The sequence below is a fragment of the Amaranthus tricolor genome, chromosome 2 (genome assembly GCF_026212465.1).
Source record: "Amaranthus tricolor cultivar Red isolate AtriRed21 chromosome 2, ASM2621246v1, whole genome shotgun sequence".
NCBI classification, from domain to species: Eukaryota; Viridiplantae; Streptophyta; class Magnoliopsida; order Caryophyllales; family Amaranthaceae; genus Amaranthus; species Amaranthus tricolor.
This window is the reverse complement of record NC_080048.1, coordinates 25,138,521-25,152,068: the sequence shown is the minus strand read 5'-3', so window position 1 is coordinate 25,152,068 and position 13,548 is coordinate 25,138,521. Positions and strand designations below refer to the sequence as shown.

The 13,548-nt window shown below is 33.8% G+C and overlaps 1 protein-coding gene across 1 annotated transcript; it reads left to right on the top strand.

Moving 5' to 3' along the window:
* The first annotated feature begins 986 nt into the window (after window positions 1-986).
* Window positions 987-12,210, top strand: LOC130806789 (secoisolariciresinol dehydrogenase-like). Its single transcript, XM_057671989.1, has 2 exons — window positions 987-1,150; window positions 11,314-12,210. The coding sequence occupies exons 1-2, from the start codon at window positions 1,113-1,115 to the stop codon at window positions 12,089-12,091; spliced, it is 816 nt and encodes a 271-aa protein (XP_057527972.1). The 5' UTR covers window positions 987-1,112; the 3' UTR covers window positions 12,092-12,210.
* Window positions 12,211-13,548: the final 1,338 nt, after the last annotated feature.

The window sequence follows — 13,548 nt, the reverse complement described above, 5'->3', positions numbered from 1 at the left end:
TTATTTTATATTATTCATTACTCAATATTAACTATGTATTCAAGTGAGCTATTGATATTCTAGTATCTAGTGCTATATATAGGGCTCTCATACTCACACATCAAACACATCAAACACAACCCCTAAGCCAAACACATAGCCTTTGTTTTATCTCTTACTCAATTGTAATTCTTCATTTAGAAGTGTTGTTTATACTCATTCTTGATATAATATAAACAGAAACTACACACCACGGAGGACGTAGCCATCATTGAGTAAACCTCCTTAAATCCTTGTGTCCTTTTGATTAAGCTTACATTGTCAAACGTTGTTTTGTTCATTATTGTTTGTATCGTTCTTAGCATCGTAACGGTTTTGGCAAACATTTTCAGATCATTTTCAAAGAATAAGAATGAAACAAAGAGTTTAAAAAGGGAAAAACAAGACTAAAAGAGAATCAACCCATTTTAAGGAGAGAAGATGTGAAACTTAATGGCATTAAGTTTTTTGAAGATTGAAAAAAAAGAAGGGAACGACGCTGAATGAAGGTTTCTTGAAGCTGCTCCTTCAAGGCTTCAATTAGGTTTTCAAATGAAGGGGAGTAGGGGACGGTGCTGAAGAGTGAAGGCTGAAATTAGGTTTAAAAATTAAAATACACAGTTGCTGCGGGTCTCAATATAATTTTTTTTTAATAATAAACCGGATACCGGTTATCCGGATCCGATCTGGTATCCGGATTTATAAACCGGGTACCCAGTCCGGTTTATCCGATTTTGACAATTCGGGTTAATTATTCAGTTTTAACAACCGGATACCGGATATTTCGGATCGGATATTTCGAATCAGGTTTTTAACACCCCTAACCATAACAGAGGTGCTGCATTAAATTTCAATCGTCGCATTGTTTTCGTTTTTGAAATTTTCTTTTCCAATCAATTGCTTTAATTAAATTTCATTATGCTTATCATACCAAGACATTGTAAAATATCTCAAGTCATTAATGCATGATTGTAAGAGCATTATAAATGCGTTTCCACTTTCTTTGGATCGTGTGATATGTGAAGCAACACTAATTAGTAATCAGCCACAACTCACGGCTCTCCAGCTATTACTTGTGATATTATTTCATTCAAATGGCAGGCTGCTCTGTGTTATCTGTTGCTGCTAAAAGGTAATTTTGAAATCTTATTGGCAGTTTGGTATGCGGTAATAAAGATTGATAATCAATGGGAATGAAAAATCAGTATAATTTTAGTTGAAAAATATCTTAGATACCTTGATGGTTATGCTTGTTTAAGTTCAATCATTTAATTTTTTTCATAAAATTCATTCCAATGTATTAATATTGGGAGTGGTGGTATTAGGTAGTAATGAAAATTTAGAAACAAAAAAACATTTTTTGTGATCAAAGTTTCATTACCATGGGAATAATACGGAGCTTTTGATGAAATTTTACATTATAAATAATTCCTATTACCATCATTTAATACTACTAACCAAACGAACCATATCAATTCTAATACTATTAGAATTTCGAAAATGTGCAATTGGTAGTAGCTAGTAGAAATTTTTCCTAAGTTTTAATAAGTGGTATATGTTATTCTCTACCGTCTATAGATATGAGCTATCGTCATAATTTTATCCTCAGATCCTGATCATAGTTTTCTATGAGCGTAATACACTGACTATGATGATGAAGTGGTATATGTTATTCTCGTTGTGTAATGTGTGACAACGCACATGTATATGTATTAATAATGACACTTTCCGAGGTTTGTACTCCACTCGTTTCTTTTGCTCCACAAATCATATACTACTGTCTTCTCTATCACATACTTATCGCTATTTAGTCAATCAAAGTGAATTATTAAACCAATTAATCTAAATCCTGCCTAGCATTTCTACCTAATTATATATTTTTGCAATCACTTGTACGTACATTTAGAGTATGTATTTTTATAGCTATTAAAAAACCAATGCAATTGTATTATTCATCACAAGGTGCTTTGTTTGCTTTAAGGTAATGTCAAACGTAGAAGTTAAGAGATCTAAATATGTTTTAGAAGCCAGTTAATCATCTACTCCTAACTTAGTGGAGTAGTGGATAAAAAATAGTGGTATTTTTTAATTACTTCGAATTGTTATACATAAAACAATTTTAAGGGAAATAAATTATATTAATTAACTTATATTATTTAAGAAAGTTCTTTTATATACTCTAATGCACATACTAATTTTTAAGTCTAAGAAAAACTATATTAAAAAGTTTCACTTAAGAAAACAAGTTGGCGACCAAAAATTAGGTCCAATAGTGGTAGGATTATAGACAAAACATTTGGTGAATATTGCTTGGTAGCCACTGAGTTGTTTTGTAGCTAACTGGTAGCTAGAAACGGAAAAAAGGGCTTTAGTAGCAATTTGATCCCTACAACTGAACATCTAGCTAGCTACCAAAGACTGGTCGCTAGCTAATTATATACTCTCTTCTATTCACCTTAAGAGTCCTATTTGACTTTTCACAGATATTAAAGAGAGTCAAAAGTGGGACCTTAAGGGTAGAAAAAAGAGTGGTATTATGGGTTTTTAATGTAAGGGAGAAAATTAGCATGGGTAATGGAGAGTATAATTGAAAATAAGATAAAGCTACTTAGGGCATAAAAGTCAAAAACTCATACCAAAAATAGAAATGGGACAATTAAGGTGACTTGACCATAAAAGAAAATGAGACACATAGGCTGAATAGGAGGGAGTATTATATTCTAAAATAAGCATGTATTCTTAAATTGTATAAAATGTATATACAATATTACAAGTTTTTTTTATAAATAAATGAATAATAATAATCACCACAAGTTTAGACCGCCCCTACTTGAGCCACTGCGTATGTAACTGATGTGGCCACTACTAAGGTAGTTGTATAATAAGTTAACCATAACAACTAATTAAACCATTACTAATTCACAACTAGGGATTGCAACGGGTCAAATTTGGACTGAATTTAGGTGGACCCGGATTCAGATCCGTTTTCAAGAACAGGATCCAGATCCAGATCCGAACCCGGATCCGCGGGTACAGTTTTACTATACCCAGATCCGGATCCGCGGATACTGCGGATTTAGTACCGGATTCGGGTCCAAAATGGGTATGACTTGTTTTTTTTTTTGTATTTTTGAATGTGTTGAGATTGCAATAAAGTGATATTTATAGACTAATAAATCAACCCTTTAACTCAAATAAATCAATATAAATCTACCACTAACATCAAATAAATAAAAAACTATTCAACCTAAATCAAAAATTAATCAAACAAAGTTAATCAAACTGTTGACGAAGCAATAACATTTCAACTAGAAAAAAAAAATATTCCGGAAGAAGCAGAAGGTTTGCAAGTTGCAACAATGAAAACTGTTGACGAAGCAAATGTAGTAATTGAAAAGTTAATCAAACAAAAAAATTGGGAGTATGGGTCACTGGGAGTGGGAGGGAAATGGGATTTAATCAGGGAGGGAGTCAGCGAGAGGATTGGAATCCAAGATTTACATTTTAATTAATATATTTGATATAAAAAAAATAAAACGGGTCCTTTAGATCCGCGGGTCGGGGTCTGGGTATTTTTCTCAGACCGGATTCAGACCCGTGGAATCATAACAGATTCGGATCCGATCCGGATCCGGCGGGTCTATATTTTTAGGATACGGATCCACGGATCCGGACCGGGTCCAATACCCATTGTCATCCCTATTCACAACTATAACAAATGACAAATAATTAAGGTTGCCTTAGGTAATAAGTATTGAATTTTAAATTTTTGATTTTAATTATAGAATCATTAATAAAGAATTTGAGGATGACAAAGTTTGGTATGTCATTCTTAAATTTCAATTATTGGCCACTTTTATAACAATTGTGGATTTGACTCAAATTCAAATTTGAAATTTTTTATTTGTCAAACACTTATTTTAATTCAAATTTATATTTTTAAATAAAATCATTATTCTCAAACAATAGAGTAATTCAAATACTAAAGTAAAACTAACTGACATAAGAACCTACAAAATAAATACTAAAAACAACAACTACCAACAAATTAATTATCAATTACTGATTAATAACAATTAAAGTAATCAACAATAGTCATAATTTTTTCAACAACAATTAACAAGTATAATAATAATTAACTAATCATTAATTTAATATAAACTAATTATCCCAAATAATAAAAATTACCATTGACAAGTAACAACTTTATATTTAACGAACTAATCATTAAACATACAATCAAAACAACAATTACTAATTACAATAATATTCCCTCAATTCCTTAATTCCTTATGTAATGTTTGATAACTTGGAATTTATTTTCAAATGTTGAATTGGCCCAAATATTATGTTTGACAAAGTTTAAATTTATAAATGTGAAATTGGTCGATTCCATAGAATTCCAATAACAATAATGTAAAATGGGTCAAGTATCAAAATTTGCAAATTCCAACTATATATGTTTCATTTACAATTCTTGAATTTGAAACTAAATTTAAATTCTTAATTTTCAAATGAATTATAAGTTGCCAAACACTACCTTAATGAAGTTCCAATAAGAAATGTTCACGTCAATTAAAAAAAGTAAAATCTTTTAGATTATGAAGATATTATTTTCTTAAATAATATATTTGATGGTGGAAATGTGAGGACCATAAATATTTAAAATATATTAAAAGAATGCTAGTGAAAAAAAATGAAAACCATAACTAATAAAAAAACATTTTTATAAAGTTAGTAGGAAACATGTGAGACCATAGGAAATATAAAAATGTTAACATGAAATTAATGGAAGATATGTGGAGACCATAAGCATTACTAAATATTTAAATGATGATGAATAAGGTTATTTTGGTTCAAAATTTGTGATATAAATGGAAATATTTCTTATGGGAACCACAAATAAAATACCTAAAAATAAAGAATGAGAACTGCTTTGAGGAAAGATAGGAGTAGTAAACAATTAATATAAAAACCAGACCCTATATACCCATGAACCTAGCACTACTGCAAGTAAAACCCAGCCCCACCACTGACCTAGCCCACCTAGCCACTTTGACAACACCCTCTTAAGCCCCGCACACCACCTTCCCATACCATTGACCAACTAACCCTACCACTAACCTAGCCGACCTAGCCACTTTGACACCACCCTCCTAGTCCCATGCACCACCCTCCCCCACTATTGAGCAACCTACCCAACCTTATTGACAAAACCTACCTTCCCCACTACAGACCCAACCTACCCAACATCATCGATGACCCACCCAGCCCCATCACCAACAACCTCCAATATTGTTGAATCTTTGTATATCGCTAGAAAGGTAAAGGTAAGCTGAGGTCATCAAGTAGCGGATTTTATTAACACAATTCGTTATTTCTAGTTTTTTATAAAAATTTGATAAACGTTCCATTTACTTTAGGGTAATAATTACCGTTACTTTTTTACCTATTGAAATATTGTGAAACAATTACCCTTTCTCCCTCAAATAGTAAAACCTATTTTCTCACCATTATTAATCACCCAAAAAGCAATCAATTCCACTATCAATTCACTGGAACTGACGACCACAATCACAACCATTACTGTTGAATTCGCGAACACCAACTCCACCACCGATGACCACCACAAACGCTGCCACCGCTACCATATTATCATCGCCTACACCACTTACAATCAACAATAAAAATAAGGAAACAACACTTACAATTTCACAAATAACAAAAGAAATTCCAGGTTAAACTGTTTAACCACAATTTGACAATGTAAATGGTATTTTTCCTTGATTAAATTTCATGAATAAGACTTTAAAATTTAGATTTAAAATCTTAAATTCAAATTAGATAATTTAAATGGTTTTTTCGTTTATTAATGACGAAAGATGGATAAATTTTATGGTTTAGTGTAATATCTGGTTGGTATTACAAGGGGGACAGAGAGATAAGAAATCATCAAGAAAAGTGAGACCACCATATTGGTAATTTGTAAGGCGGTGAGTGAAAAATAGGGTGCTTTAAAAGATGAATGAGTGAGAGTAAAGATGAGATGTGCTTCAAGATGAGATGAGATGAGATGAGAAGTGGTTTTTTGTGAGACACGATCTCCTCTCTGAGAGATGCATAACATATATGCGCTAAATAATCCAATTAATACAAAGTAAAAAGATAATAAGAATGTAAGCTTATTGTTTTGAGGTCGTTTCTTTGAGAGACGCTCCCACAAGAGTAGCTATTGTTTATTACCTTACTTTTTAAATTTTTATACCAAACAACATTTGACAATAACACTTATTGTTACCTTTACCCTTTTGTATGCATTTTCTTTTCATTGCCGGCCCTTTCCTCTCTTAATACCAAACACCTCCTAAATGTCTCATTTGGTTTTTCAAGACTATTCATCAATCACTCTTATTATTTGCTTTGTTTTAATCTTAAAGTGTAAACATAGTCAAGTGGGATCTTTTTTGATTCGACTTATTGTAAATTTTATTAACATAGACTTGTTATAATTCTTACTCAAGCACAATTGAAGATATTTAAGATTAAAATAGTGCAGTAGAAAATTTACCAAAACCACATGGGACATTTAAAGGGAATATGAGTGAGTATTTCTTAGTGTACAAGGAATATACGATGGAAAAGTATGGGGGGGTGGTTCAAACTTAAAAAAATGTGCAAATATTAAAGGAATCGGATCAAAATAATCCCAACTCGCTCATTGGCCATAAATAATCCCTACTATCGATTATATTTAAATAAACCCAACTTTGACCTGAATTTGTTCAAGGTATACACTACAACTTGGTAACCTAGGATACCAAGTTATCTCTATTTAAAAAATAAGAAAAAAATAAATAAAGGAAAAAAAAGAAAGTAAAAACACTTCTTCACACTCCAACCCTCCTCCTCCTCCACCAACCGGCTGCCCCACCACCAGCCAGCCTCCCACAGCCACGCCAGCAATAGCCGACCGCCATCGAACACCGGCCACACCAGCAATAGCCTCCCCCAACCCCCCTCCTCTCCCACCATTCGAATACCAATAAAGGAAAAAAAAAAAGAAAAAATCCCCACCACCCAGGCACCACCACCCCACCGCAACTACCACCATTTACATCCCTCACAGTCCAAATCTCCACCACCACTCGAAATCAACCCAACCCCCAGCTGTTTTGCAGCCAAAAGGACATGGGTGCGGGTTTGGTTTATTAATTTCAATCGATTTTGGGGTTGAGATGGTGCTTGAGGTGGCTAATCAATTGGGACTATGGTGGTGAAGTCGGAGGTGGGTGCCGAAAATTGGTGGTGGTGAAATTTGAAGGATGGTCGACGAAGATGGTGGTCGAATGGGGTGCTGTTGTGGTTATAGGCCGATGAAGATGGTGGTGCCTGGGTGGTGAGGGTTTTTTCTTCTTTTTTTTTTCCTTTATTGGTGTTTAATGGTGGTGGCAGGCTGATGAATAGGTGGTTGTAGGCCGGTGTTCGATGGTAAAGGCTGTTGCTGGCGTGGCTGTGTGAGGCTAGCTGGTGGTGGGGTGGCCGGTTGGTGGTGGAGGAGGAGGGTTGGGGTGTGAAGAAGTGTTTTTTACCTTTTTTTTTCCCTTTATTTATTTTTCTTTTCTTTTTTTTAAATGGAGGTAACCTGCTATCCTAGGTTATCATGTTGTAGTGTATGCCTTGAACAAATTCAGGTAAAAGTTGGGATTATTTAAAAATAATCAATAGTGGGGATTAGTTATGGTCAATGAGCGATAGTTAGGAATATTTTGAGCCCATTTTCCAATATTATATTGCAATAATAGGACATGACTCATGGGGGTCGTGACCCTATACTGGCCTCGATGTGGCTTCATGATAACTGGCTTTCATGGTCTTTAATACTAAACCGTCATTAAACAATATTTATAAACAAGTTCACAAAAATTTTACTTCTGAATGAAATTACCTCAAGTGCATAGATAGTTGCACCACCGGGTCGTGTTCACGGGGAAACAAGGTGATGCATAATTATACTTGCGCATTAGTCGGATAAAAAAGGGGGGTTGTTGAATGCAATAACAAAAAGGGTATGCAAAAGAAATAAAGAGTTAACAATAATGATATAGAGGCGGTAGGGCTAACTCATCCATGATGACTATTTAATGGTGATACACTAGTTTCTTAAGGGTCAATAAAGGGTAGCAGATCGCACTAAGGTGAGCAATCCTTTCCTTGATCGTGCATCGGATTGTCTCCAAGATCTTCACCATCCTCACACTCGTGAGTGACGATGAAGGGCTTGTGCTATAAATCGTATGTTACTTGTTCATCCTTCCCTACTCTTGTAGACAAAAGATAAAGCCCTTAGATGAGAGGGTGGATAAAAGGTTCAATTCTCATTGATCCCTTACACTTGATTCCATAAATTAATCAAAGTTTAGATTACTCAAATTCCAACCCTCGGGTGTATAATAGAAGCAATCATAACAAACTTTAGCCAATGAGTAGAATAACCCTCAATCTAAACCTTTAATTAACTCAAAACCAACTAGAGTTATCATCATAAAGTTGTCACAAGGGTTGAGTTAATCCCAACCCTAGAAAACTACTCACCACCCATTCTATTTCTTAAAAACATCATAATGGATGATATAATAAGATATTAAATGATCAACAAACACAAGAACACAAATAATAAAGCTATTAAGCGACAATAGTGAAAACCACAAATAAGCATAAAATAAGAACAAACTATCAATAATCACTAAAGAGAAGTATTAGAAGGTACCTACAAAAGATGAGAATGATCGGAGAACAAAGATAAAAAAAAAAAAACCCAGAAAAATAATGAAGCTTGAACCTTCAACAATGGAGGCTGATGAAGTTGAAAAGCCCCAACTTGCAATCAACTAATAGATTGAACAAACTATAACTAGAATAAACTTTGATTTATGTATTTTTGTGCTTTTCAATATTGATTGTAGAAGAAAAAAGCTAGGGTTTAACAACAAAAAATGACAAGAGATACTAAAAGCATAAGATGATTCTTCAAAAGTGGGAAAAAAGTAAAGTATGGTGTTCTCTTATTACAAAATCTCTCACTTAAATAGTATTACTAAAAAAATAATGTGAGGTGGGTCTCCCCAATCAGAGGAATAATCCTGCAAATGACATTAAAAGGGTCGTCTAGGGAACAACCAAGCCAAAAAGCCCATCTTCTAAAGGGAATAGTTGGTTATTCAGATGGGAACGATCGATCGTTCCACATTTTGGATTCAGTTAGCTTTTTACTGTTGATGCGGTAGAGGGAACGAGTGGTCGTTCCACTTTTTGATTTGAATCCTTCAATTTGTGGTTCAAGGTTAAGGTGAGAGAATTACTAATCGTTCCCTTGGGAACGAGTGGTCGTTCCACTTTTAGATCATGCACAATAGAAAACGGGTGGTCGTTCTACTGGGAAAAGTTGCGTTCTCTTCTTGAAATCTTATTTTCTTCTTATTTTTTTATGCTTGGCTCGATTTTATTCCTCACTTGAGACCTCCAAGATTTAGGAACCACCATTCCTAACATGCTTTATCTCAAAAATATGTGGGTATAGCTGCAAAGACATGAGCAAACACATGCTACCCTCGACGAGGGTGTAAATCCGACAAAAAGGCATATATATGAATGGAACTTGAGTACAAACAAGCCATGCTACATTGCAAGGGAGAATTAAGGGTTTATCAAAACACCTTAAGAAGTACATAAGCATAGTGGGAGTAGCAATCGAACCACAAACACATGGGATATAAGACTCTAACTCTTCATACAAAATAGGTTTATATGAAAGTTTGGGTATGTACTAAACTAATGACGCGAATAACAAAACAAGACTAGAAATGATGTATAGAAATAAAAGACAAAATGGGATAGATAGGTCCACCCTAAGAAGGTTAGTTTTGACAAAAGATGAGCTAGATCAAGAGAGATCAAATAATAACTTATCATGACTCTTAAGTTAACGAGAGGAAGTTGATGACCCCATAAGTCACATGAACGCCCTATAATCGCCCTATGTCTCTTAAGGATTGGCAGGAAAAGATTCATATTAAGTGTCAATAAATAAGCATCGTTAACCTCAAACCCTAATCCTATTCAATGAGCATTAAGACTAATCCTAGGGCTTTACAAATAAAAAAACCTAAAGAAACTACTCTCTCAAACTAGTAGGGAAAAAGCAATAAATAAAGCTGGGATGAAAAGCATAATGAACTTATAAGAAATCAACAAGAAAGCTAGTAATAAAGCAATAAAAATGTTGAATAATAAGAAAGCTATGAAAGTGCAATTAATGAAAGCAACAAATAACTTGAAAGCAATAGAGGAATAAAACGTATATCAAATGAAATACTTGAATAAAGGAATGTTTGAATCTATTACGAACTTAAAGTAAAGAACTTGAAATGTAGAGGAAAGCAATAATTAAAAGCTTTAAAGAAATTATGAACGGACGCAATAAAACTAATCTACGACATAAACTAACTGAAAGAAATAAAAGTTTGATGTCCTAATGCTGGTTATCATAGGCATGAGTGAAAATTAAAGAAATTTGGGGTTTATATAGCCTAAGAACAATGAATTTTTAAATGCCCAAAATAGCCCTTGAGTTTAGCTTGAGAACAATGTTGAATCCACGAAAAAGTAGTCGAATATCAAAGCGAAGTAAACCTGATGCTGCATTTTGAATGCCATACGATCGAATATGATACTTCATTCGAAGATAAGGCCATTCAACTGAATGATTCTTAAATTTGACCAAAAAAGTTATGTGCTCTAATTCTTCCTTGAACTATAGCAGCCTTCTAACGAACATGAGGTGCCTTCGACCGAATAGTTCTTAAATTCCACTGAAAACACGACACTCTGACACTCGACACACTAAAGGAGTCATAAACATGCTTGTAAACTAGCACATCACTTCAACCTTGATTTCTTTTATATATATATATACATATATATATATATATATATATATATATATATATATATATATATATATATATATATATATATAAATTTGTAGTGTAAATTTTAATGATGAGTATCATGTCATGGTAATGAAAGTTTAATAAAAAAAAAAGGTTTTTGCTTACAATTTTCCACCAAATAACAGAAACAAATATTATGAAGAAAATAAGATTTTGTTAAAGGAGGAAAAACATGACCATAAACTTATCAAGATATATTCCTACTAAAATTACACCAACTTTCCACAATTTATTGACTCTCACCACATCACCAATGTAGTCATTATAATATCTTGTATGTCCTTAGGTTGGAAGGAAAGGTTGCTCTCATAACCGGCGGCGCCAGTGGAATTGGTGAATACACAGCTGCACTATTTAACAAACATGGTGCAAAAGTGATGATTGCTGATGTGCAAGATGATTTGGGTCAATCCGTTTGCAACAACATGGGTCCATCAGTAGCGTCATACATCCATTGCAATGTCACCGATGAGGAGCATGTAAAAAATGCAGTGGATTCAACAATACGCCAATATGGGAGACTTGACATCTTGTTTAACAATGCCGGCACTGTTGACATTTTCAAGACCAACATCCTTGATTATACAAAATCTGATTTCGAACAAATACTTAAGGTGAATCTTGTAGGGCCATTCTTAGGAACGAAGCACGCAGCCAGAGTCATGATCCCGTCTAGTCAAGGAAGTATAATAACAACTGCTAGTGTTGCCTCCGTCATAGGAGGTTCAGGCACACATGCCTACACAACCTCAAAACATGGTGTGGTAGGACTCGCAAGGAATTCAGCCTTGGAACTTGGAAAATATGGTATTAGAGTTAATTGTGTTTCCCCTTATGCAGTTGCTACCCCTTTGACTAGAAGGGTCTTTGATCTTGACGAAGATAAAATCGCTAAGCTATACTCTAATCTCAAAGGGATGAGTTGTAAGAGAGAGGACATTGCTAATGCGGCATTATTTCTTGCGAGTGATGATTCCCGATTTATTAGTGGACATAATCTTATTGTTGATGGTGGATTTACCATCACAAATTCAGGATTGTCTATCAATGATTTTTTTAAGTAATGTTTTTGACATTATATTGTAGGAAATTTGGAAACTTGTTTCCATATTAAATGATACTAATAGTTTTTCAAATGTTATTTTTAATAAAATATTTTCAAAGAAGTTAAGATGGTTTTGTGGTTTCTACATGTTTTTATTTCTAAGGGACTAGGGTTCGAATGCTTGCACAACAAAGCTACTAATTAATTTATTTTTACAAAAAAAAATATATGGGAGGGAAAAACACTACACTTGGAACCATTTTCCTTTAATTGGAAAATTGCTTTTTTTAGGCAGCATTTTTTCCCTCTGACCAAAACCCAATTCCCAACCCATTAGGGTACGAAAATATTGCCCTTGACAGCATTTTCCTTAAGAGCTTATTTCTGCAAATGATTTGGCATAACACTCATTTCTCCAAATACTTTAAAAAAGAAGCTTAAATAAAAGTTCCTTGCATGCTTCACCATATAATACCATAAATTATATCAAATTTATTATAAAAAAATAAAAAAAAGTTAATTATTTTATATAAAATATGTTATTGTGCCTCTTTTTGCTTTTGGTTATTTATTATAATTAATTTCAAGGTGTTTATAATTTGCTCTAAATCGTTTTATGCTCTGAAATGTTTTATTCACCATTTTGACGTTTAAGTCACCGTTTAATTCATCAACGCTCTCAAATATAGTAATAATTTTGTTTTATTATTGGTGGCATTTTTGACAAAAGGTGTCTTAAGCACTATCATCATTATCGTCATCATCATCCTACCCAATGTATCCCGCTCATAGAAAAATAATGGACAGGGTCTGGAGAGGGAAGGACGGCGACAACTCATACCCATAAAGGAGAGCGCGGCCAAAGGAGTCCCCCCGGCTCGAGAAAGATAAAAAGATGTAGCTGCTTAGAAAAGATAAATTAAAGCATATAACTAAAATGGCAGGAACACCCAAAGGTAACCTAAGAGGACATTAGAAGTCTAAAACAAGGATATGACACCTCCAACTACCCCTATCCCTAGTCAGGCCCTCAAAGAGGTTTAAGTCATGTAAATCAACTCTTATTTGCTCATCCTAAGTTCTCCTGGGTCTTCCTCGATCCCTTTTACCCTTTACTATAATGCTTTCTACCCTCCTCAGCGGGGCGGAGAAAGTCTTTCTCTGCACATGTCCAAACCACCTCAAGCACTATTACATAAGTCATAATGTTCCTTAATGTACTTAACTAGGATTGTAAAGTTTAAGGTGCATTTCAAGCACTAATACATATGTACTTAACTAGGGTAAATCATAAAGACAACAATTTGAATGAAAATAAAATTATTACAACATTTGAGTTAACTAGGGTAAATCATAAAGACAACAATTTGAATGAAAATAAAATTATTACAACATTTGAGAGCTTTGATGAATTAAATGGTGAATGAAACGTCAAAATGGTAAATTAAACATTTAAGAGCATAAAAATGGTTAGGG